This window comes from Apaloderma vittatum, unplaced genomic scaffold (assembly GCF_000703405.1).
Source record: "Apaloderma vittatum isolate BGI_N311 unplaced genomic scaffold, ASM70340v1 scaffold14310, whole genome shotgun sequence".
Classification (NCBI taxonomy): domain Eukaryota; kingdom Metazoa; phylum Chordata; class Aves; order Trogoniformes; family Trogonidae; genus Apaloderma; species Apaloderma vittatum.
This window is the reverse complement of record NW_009694215.1, coordinates 1-9,775: the sequence shown is the minus strand read 5'-3', so window position 1 is coordinate 9,775 and position 9,775 is coordinate 1. Positions and strand designations below refer to the sequence as shown.

The 9,775-nt window shown below is 44.1% G+C and overlaps 1 protein-coding gene across 1 annotated transcript in view; it reads right to left on the bottom strand.

Moving 5' to 3' along the window:
* The window catches only part of LOC104272026 (exocyst complex component 4-like), a gene marked incomplete at both ends in the record, with an annotated part of 19,462 nt that extends 10,040 nt beyond the window's left edge, over positions 1-9,422 (bottom strand). Inside the window, one exon of the mRNA XM_009866904.1 lies at positions 9,313-9,422. Coding sequence (XP_009865206.1) covers positions 9,313-9,422 — 110 coding nt within the window. The remainder of the gene's footprint in view (positions 1-9,312) is intronic.
* Positions 9,423-9,775: the final 353 nt, after the last annotated feature.

Genomic DNA, 9,775 nt, shown 5'->3' with positions numbered 1-9,775 from the left:
GAGCGTCGGCGCCGGGGAAGTTTGCACAAGAGCAAGAAAACAACGTCCCAAAGAGCCTGTACGGTGTCACTACATAAATAGCATCACGATAAACAGACAACACTTATTTCAGTGTCAGCTCACACCAGCCTCCACAGAAGAGGCTGTTTCTTTCCATCAGCGTAATCCCAAACACGGCATCTCTCGCTCAAAACCAGACTGGGCGTCCAGGCGCTCTGACATCGCAGGCCCGAGCAGCAGTGATGCCACCATGTAGGAGCAAGGTGAGGACGTGTCCCCTGAGGTCATCAGACGCCACGATGGAGAAGGACATCAGGTTGCAGGTAACGAGCATCAGGAAGATCAAATAGTGCTTTTTTTTCTTCCCCTTTCTCAAGCACACTTATTTCAATTAAATTTGGGCAAGTTACGGGCAAGAAACTAGAAACACCCAGAAAGCATTATTTATTTATTTATTTTAAAATATAATACATGAGATACTTCAAACACACAGAAGCAATACTACCAATTAGAAGCTGACCACTGGACACACACCTATTTCTCCTCAGAGCTCTCATCTACCACACACCTTTCAATCCGCGAGGCTGTAAAGCACTTTTTGTGTGCTGCACGCATGCTGTACCGACTTCGTTAATGCTATTTGCTATTCTAAAAAAAAAAAAAATTCACAAAATCCCAGTATGCTGGGTACAAACACCAAAAATGAGCTCTTTGGAACAAGAGCTGTGGAAAGGACAGCACTGGGAATGCTAAAGGAAGGAAGGTTTTAACTTACTGGGTTTTTTTAAAAAAAAAAGTATCTTATTCCTCTTGGTCCAATGCAAAGATTTCACAGCCTAAACAACCTTTTAGAGGACAGGTCCCCATCATTACACTGCAGCTCCTTTGTAAGCAGGCTGGAAATTATCCTTAATATCACACAACGAAAACCCAAGAGGGAGGAAACACTCCTGTACCCAAATGTGAGGACGGCATTTAGGAGGACTAAAGGCAGCAATCTTGCTGAGAACTCTGCCAGACGCGGAGATGAATGCTTTTCCCTTTTCAAAAGAGCAAACCAATTTCGAACACCCTCAGACAGTCAGGGGATTGATTTACATCTCTTCCAAACAACAGCCAAGCGAATAGTTCAATATCTCGCAGTTACACACCGGTATGTAAGTTTTGTTAGAGCCGGTCTTTGATAAAACAGTGGGGACCGTGTTTCCTGCACTTTCTGCCTATTAAACAGGTTTCCTGGGTAGCTTTGGGGTCCCATTTATCTGTAAGATCTGACAAGATTCCAACCCCGGGCAAGTGAAGATGTTCTTCTTTTCCCGGCGTCTTCTCCACTTCAAACGTCCTCTTGTGCCATTTGATGTCACCGAGGGGTTCTCTGACCACAAAGCTGTGGCCCAGGAATCAGCCCCTCTTGTCCCCAACGTCGACAGAAAAGGCATCAAAGCCAACGGGCGTTTTGTAAAGAAGTTCACCTTTAAAATTGCAATGCCCCACGCTAGCCTCGGTGGGCAGAGGAGCTCCACAGCTGAAGGAAGATGCAGCTCTCAGATGCGAAAGCTTCGCCTGTATTTATTCTTAAACTCAGAATATGAATAACTTTGTTATTCATTTGCACCAAGACAAAAGCAGAGGACTGTCAGAAGCTATTCCTCTGTTTCTACACTCACCAGTTTCTACCTGAAATGCTCCTGTTAACCACACATCACCTTAAGGGGTTCATCAGTCACACCACAAGCATTCATGCAGAGAAGACCCCAAAAAATTAAACTATCCTATGGATGTTTGCAACAGTTATTTTTACAAGTTATTCTAAACCGTGGGTCTGCTGTTCAGATTTTATCCAATTAATCTCTTCTCCTTTGTGATTTATCAAAGGGAAGAGAACGAAAAACTGTTTTAAGACCAGTTTCAGTATATTCAAAAACATTATAGGTAGAAAACACCAAAGAAGAAGCATTAAAGGATTTCTTCAGTAGCACCAAGAAACTTCTGCACCCTCCTTGAGACGATAACAAGTGAAATGCCACGTCAGGAAACGAGCGCTTCAAAATTTAAATGATTACAGTTGCCCTTCTCCACTATAATGAAGTCTTTACCCTTCAATTGGCAGTTTTATGGTAAAATAAGAGCTTCGACGTACTGTTTTGTTGTCCCATCCCAGCACAGAGCATGCAAAAAAACCTACAATACCAGATTGCGTGAAGTCTGATCGAGGCTCTTCCAGATCGGTTTGACATACAGCTTGAAATGTTTTTGACCTCTTTGGTAACCTAAACTTCGGTATCACTTTAATGAGTTCAAGTGGTTTTCATGGTTGAATTCCATTTAAAGACAACACCAAATCACAGAATCACACGAAACAGCTGAAGCCGGCAGGGATGTCTGGAGGTCTTCGGATCCCATCTCACTGCTCAAGCAGGGCTACCCAATGCCAACGGGCGACGACCGTGTCCAAATGCTTTTTGAGAATCTCCAAGGATGGAGACTCCACAACCTCCCTGGGCAACCTGTGCCAGCGCTCAGTCACCCTCATGGCGAAAAAAAAAATATTCCTGATGTTCAGAAGGAACCTCCTGGGTTTCAGTTTGTGCCCACTGCCTCTGGTCCTGGCACAGGGCACCACTGAGCAGAACCTGGCTCTGTCTTCTTTGCACCCTCTCTTCTGGTATTTATACATATTGACAAGATATCCCTTGAGCCTTCTCTTCCCAGGCTGCACAGCTCCAACTCCCTCAGCCTTTCCTCCTAGGACAGATTCTCCAGACCCTTCATCATCTTCATGCTGGACTCTCTCCAGTATGTCCATATCTCTCCCACTAGAGAGCCCAGCACCAGCACCAGCACTCCAAGTGTGGTCTCACCAGTGCTGAGCTGAGGGGCAGGATCACCTCCCTCCACCTGTTGGCAATACTTTGTCTAACGGAGCCCAAGAAACCTCCACCCTTCTTTGCAGCAAAGGCACTGTGCTGGCTGTTTGCATTCACCTTGGTGCCCACCAGGACCTCCAGGTTGTTTTCTGCCAAACTCTTTTGCAGCTCAGTGATCCCCAGCGCATCCCAGTGCTTGGGGTGGCTCCTCTCTAGAGGTAGGACTTGGCAATTCTTCTGCTTGAAGTCCAACCATTGACCCTACACTACAAGGTCACCCCTAAACCATAACGCCCAACACCCCATCTAAGCGACACTTGAACACATCCAGGGATGGTGACTCAACCCCCTCCCCAGGCAGTCTGTTCCAGGGGCTGACCACTCTTTCTGTGAAGAATTTCTTCCTATTTCCGTGAAGAATTTCTTCCTAATGTCCAGTCTAAACTTGCCCTGTTGCAACTTGCAACCATTCCCCCTGGTTCTGTCCCTAATGACCTGTGAGAAGAGACCAGCACCAACCTCTCTACAGTGTCCTTTCAAGCAATTGTAGAGCATGATGAGATCCCCCCTCAGCCTCCTCTTCGTCAAACTGAACAGACCCAGCTCCCTCAATCGCTCCTCATAAGGTCTGTTCTCCAGGCCCTTCACCAGCTTTGTTGCCCTCCTCTGCACTCGCTCCAACACCTCGAGATCTCTCCTATACTGAGGTGACCAAAACTGAACACAATACTCAAGGTGCGGCCTCACCAGTGCTGAGCACAGAGGGACAATCACCTCCCTTCTTCTGCTGGTCACAAGATTTCTAATACAAGCCAGGATGCCGTTGGCCTTCTTGGCCACCTGGGCACACGCTGGCTCATATTCCACTGCAGAAGTTCATCAAGCTGGCCAAGCATGAATTCCCTTAGGTGAAGCCATTCTGACGGCTCTTCATTTTCTTGTTCTAATGATCTCTGAAAACTGCTTCTGAAGCAAACCGTATTTAAATATGGCTTCTCAAAAGCCTTCCCGGACAATAACCTAAAGGAGCAATGATTCTGCCACATTCTCTAATGAAATACGCAGCCATTTTCAAACAATTTCCATCACTGAAGTGGTGCACCTAACACGACACAACAACTCGGCGTTTAAGCAGGCAAAGATCTACCCGCAGTTTAAATCACTACAAAGTTGAATCATGCGCATCATTGATTCATCACCTCTGTAGTTACAAGGGTGGAAGCTTCCTTGATGGCTCCCTGGTTTGACGATGCCCTATAAAACCGTCTGTTCCAATTGATGATACTTTCATTTGTACAGTTCTGCCATTTCACAAGGAGGAAACCTGCTGCAAGAGGCATTTTAATAGTTCCACTCCGATCCCCAGAAAAGCCAATGTTGATAACTCATTTAAGCAAAGCAGTTAAAGACTCTTGGGTCTTGTTTTTCACTTTGAGGAATGGTCAAAATTTGCTGCTACTCATTACAGAAGATTTCATTAGCTGTGACATTTATGGGCAACTAGTAAAATTTTATGTACTATTTTTCATGATTCATGTCTTTTCTGAGCACACCCTTTCTGCCTTCAACCCTGCTAGAGAAAAGGATGGAAGTTCATGGTGCTCCAGAGGCATAATTTAGCATCTGAAGAAACGTCACCTGCTAATTTCGGGCGCTGAATCCTTGTTCTGCCCCATGGACGGTCACTTTAGAAATGAGTCCTTTGAAGATTTTGGTCATTTCCTGCTCTGCCGTACTACCAAGCTCAGAAAGAAAATGGGTCCCGGAGATCAACAACCTCAAATCCTCACAGTGAACATCCTCTTACTAAAACTGCTGTTCACACAGTTCCATCTACAGTTATAAGGATATAGGTCTTTTAGAAAGAGGCATTTTAATTTGACACGGCCACTCTTTCAAATCCATTGTAACAACGTTTTATTTTGAGAAAACTGCACGAAGCAAGTCTAAATCACATTCAAAATGCTCATAATACATAAAAGCACAAAAACTGCATCTCCAAGCAAACAAGTAAGTGCACGGTAGTCAAATATCTTACACTGGGACCACCTATCAGAAAGAACAACTTAAAAGTCATACAGGAAGGGTGACTAAGCATTACTCTCTTGGTTTTCCTCACAAGGATTTAAAATTTCCTCAGTTTCTCCTTTCCCAAACACACACACACACACAGATACGCCCATCAGTGCTAAGCACCAAGCCAGAACATGAACCGCTGGTGAGGATCAGTGAGTGAAATCACAGTCCTGCAAAAATAGATACACAAAAAGTTACTTCATAGGCTTTCATGGGGTTTGTGTAGTTGCAAACTCTTCTTAAACCAGAGGAAGCTTTCTCTTAAAAATCCTCGGTGCAAAAATTTACCTTGAGCTAAGAACAAGCTCTGCCTGTTTGCACAGCGCTGAAATGATAGCAGGGGGGAATGAGACTCAACTGCTGGATTCCCACCAACCTCTCATCAAGTCCTTAGTTGGGTTTGTGCAAATGCAAAACAGTCAAAACAGGAAAATTCTGGTTCAGTGACGGGATCATTTAACTTTTTGTACAGGTGGTAAAGAAAAAATCACCCAGCTACGGTCAGATCCTGAGATGAAGCTAACAGAAAAAAATAAAAATAAAAAAAATCTTGTATGCGTTTGTTGAGTGTGTTTGAGGTGGAAGCAACTGTAACAACAAACAGAGAATGCTCCAACGCCATTTTTTAGATCCACCGTTAAAATTGGATCTCAAAGCTCCGGCTCCTGCGGGGCCAAGCTCACAGGTGTCCACGTGGTTTCACCACCCAGGAGCACTTCTGCTCTTGAAGAAACGGAGCCAGGAGCAGGAACTAGACCTGAGCTTAGAAGTCACCGTACTGCTTGGATCTACAAGTTATGTTTTTCTCTTAGAGCTGGGAAGCACATATCGCTGAAGTCTATTATCTCTTCAGCACAAAATTTACATGTGCAATCAAGAACAACATTAATTGTCACCACCTCAGTTCATCCTGGTCGGATTTCTACAAGGTATTTTCAGGAACGGGCGCTCTTGGGTTTGCTGTGTACTGGGTAAGTACATTTTATAGTTCCAGGAAGAGTCTGGCAACACAGGAACCCTCATAAATACTCTTCAGAGTACACAAGGTTCAAACAGAAAAATATAATTTGAAAGTTAATTTATTTCTCTGAACTGGCATGAAGGGAAAATGTTACTGGTGAACGGTCGTATCTCTAATCCTCAGGTGAACGTTATAGAAGGTTTTGTTTGTTTTAAGTGCAGCAGGAACAGCTTTAATTTCCTTATAAAGATTCTAAAGGACAAGGTAACATCTCCTTTGGGAAGCGAATGCAGAAAGGACTCAAAATTGTGGCATCTTTGCTGAGATGGTTTGAATGAGTCAGTGCTTTAAACCGCCACACATTAATATGCACAGCCACTTTGTTTCCTGAATAAAAAGGCAAAGAACTTAAATGACTAAAGGCAGAAACAGTTTTTGTTATGCATACGCATAAGCTTTAAATTCTCCCCGAGTTCTGCAGACCTGGAAAAGGCTACTTTTAAATAAAATTATGTGGAAAAAATATACATAAGAACATTGGGCACTTGAAGCAAAACCATATGCATATTTTACGCCGATCAAATGTTTTCTATTACAATCTACATCTTTCCCAGTCTGAGGGACACTTGCCCAGCACTTCACAGAATGACACGGAGCGTAACGAGGAGCCAGGTAAGAGATTTTCTGGTGCGCTGGGCACGAAGAGCAAGAACAGATCTGCAGAAACAAGAACTCAAAGGTAGATTCTCAGCTGACCTCTACTGATTTACTAGAGCTGAGGATGAAGTCATCAAAGCCTCTCTTTTCAGGCATTTGGAGTAAAAGGAGCAACGTCATTTTATGCCCACAAAGTTCTCAGAGACTGCTCCTGTGGTTCTTACCTCTGCCTTGTACCCTAGGACCTTCATTCAAACATGGTACGAAATGACTGTTTATCAGGGGTTTGTCGGACACGTGATTTAAACACCACTGACACTGCAGTGAGCAAATAAAATGAGAACTTAGTAAGTTCTACTTCCAGAGAACGGCCCCAAAGGTGACCCAAGGCCTGGGAAGCTGCCATGTGAGGAACGGCTGAGAGACCTGGGTTTGGTCAGCGGGGAGAAAAGAAGGCTCAGGGGAGACCTCATCACCACGCTGCCCCATTTAAAGGGTGGCTCCAAAGAAGATGGAGACTCCCTTTTCACAAGGAGTCACACAGAGATGACGAGGGGTAATCATACAAGTTACTCCTGGGGAGATGCTGACTGGACACAAGAGGAAAATGTTTCACAAAGAGAACAAGCAGCCGTCAGAATGATCTCCCCAGGGAAGTGCTGGATTCCCCAACATCGGACCCTTTCAAGGCTTGGCTGGACTCCTTGTCTAGACCCTGCTTTTGCCAAGGAAAGTGGGACCAAATAATGCCCGAGGTCCCTTCCAGTTTGGTACCCTACGATTCTGTGAAAATCCATATAGTAAACTTGCACTGGACTCTGCTGACAAAGAAGGACACGCTAGGGTCAGTGCTCATGAAGTATCCTTTCAAGGCTCGGCTGGACTCCTTGTCTAGACCCTGCTTTTGCCAAGGAAAGTGGGACCAAATAATCCCCAAGGTCCCTTCCAGTTTGGTATCCTATGATTCTGTGAAAATCCACGCAGTAAACTTGCACTGGACTCTGCTGACGAAGAAGGACAGTACCTAAATGGGAACGCTAGGGTCAGTGCTCGTGAAGTCCCGGGCTCCGAAAAAGGAGCATGCCTTGGGACTCCCCTTACAGATCAAATCACAGTAGCCCAGTATGAGCACTAAAAATGTATTTGCTTCTACACGCAGGTTTACACTGGGTACAGCTAGGAAAAAAACCTTTTCGGCCAGCTTTGGCTAATAAGAGACCTCTTCTCAATCTCAGCAAATGTGACAACGATCAGCTCGGATCTGCAAGTCTTTAAAGGTGATGAGCGTGAAGAAAATTCTTTTCCCAGTATATTTAAGGTTCGTATTACACTAGCAATAAAAATCCAACAAACTAAGACACTAACAGTACTGGAAGAAGGACAGGATTTCCATTCTCCAATAGCTGCATCTCCTGCCATCCGTTCCCCGTTTTAAGACATCACGGGAGGCCCCCATCAGCTTCATAACTTCGGGCTTATATTTTTCTTATTATACAGAGGACAAATATTTTAGGTTGAAACTAATTGCATACATTGCACAACTCACTGAAAAGGAAGTGGCTTAACATTACCACGGTGACATTCAGGTTTTTGTGGATTACAACCTTAGCTGCCCAAAATCATAAGATCTCTAGCAAGAAACTGAAATAAAATTCTCACTGATCACAGAAGAAAAGAACTGGAATTCTTAAGGTTGGTTGTTTTGGTTTTTTTTCCCAAATTTTTTCACATGAATCTTCTCTTCCAGGTTTCCAGCTCTGGAAGTCTGCAATGGCATGTCACACTCCCGATAAACCCCTCCGATGTAGAAATCCAGACTCGGGCTCCGAGAGGCCAGCCAAACCTACGGGAGCAGGGCTAAACAACAAAAACCTCTACAAGTGCGAAAGATAAGAAGGATCAAATGAAAGAGTCTAGGAGGCAAGTACGACAGGAAAAAGCACAAATTAGCAGACACAAATAAGGACAAAAGAATTAATAAGAATGAGAAGGCAAGAAGATTCTTTGCATTTGAGGAACGCTCAAACAGTCAAGTTTCAAAAGGAAGGGGGGAGAGATGTAGGTCACTCCTGTAGCATTCATTTTATTCATTTGTTAAACAAGGACAACCTCACTTGCTAATCTACCGGAACACTACACGGATTAATTCCCCATCTGTGCAGCACTTTCAAAGCCTCATACAAAAGCACCAATGAAACTGCGTGTTTCGCCAAGTGTTTCTTGTACTAACAGGTACACAACCATCACCGCCAGCTTATTCCTGTGTTTAGACAAACCTTTCGTCAAAGTTATGAAGTTCCCACATGGAAAAGCTTTGAGCTTTTGGCTCCAAACACAGCAAAAAAAAAAACTTCTACAACATCCACACACACTTGCTTGCTTAAATTAAAGAACATAGAGGAAACCTCTGCAGAGAGGAAACTGATTGCAGATACCTCTGCTGCCCAACATATCAAGAACATGATCAAGACCAGAAGAGGCACAGAAAGCTGCGTATATTCAGGGGAAGACGGCGGGGAAAGAGGGAGGAAAGATGACTTGCAAAGAGAAAAATGCAGATACGGCCAAGTTCTGCCCCCGGACACACAATTCACTCATTGCATGACACTGCACAAATCTCTTCCTGATTTTTTGTGGCAGGACCTCCCATGAGGAGTCATCCATGAGGAGGGGATGACATGCCTACTGCTCCTCCTGTAAAAGCAGCTGAACATCTACAAACTAAGAAATGCTTATGACTTAAATACTCACTGCCGCTGCCTCCAGGAGTACTGAACTGGGAAGTTTCAAGGAACTTTCGAGGTGTAGACAAGTTGGTAACATCCATAAGAGGTACAGGGGAGGCATCTTTCACAAGCGAACTGTGAGGGGAAAGAATTAAAGTAAACAGTTTACTATTATTTACAATCTTAGTTCACCACAAATAATCCATTAACTTCTTAGATTTGTAAGTATAAGCAATAGAGACACATAATGCACAGCTCTGATACAGGAGGTTTATAAAATCTAACTTAAAGCACAAGTTCCCAGATGAACACAAACTGGTGTCTATATATACACACATTTGAGTGAAAAGGGAAGAAGCCAAAAAAGAAATAATGAGGGAACACTGTCATATCACACACTAAATTTGGTATCACGGAGTGTTTGGGGGTGGAAGTGACCTCGAAAGATCATCTGGTACAACCTCCTGCCAGAGCAGGGTCACCCAGGG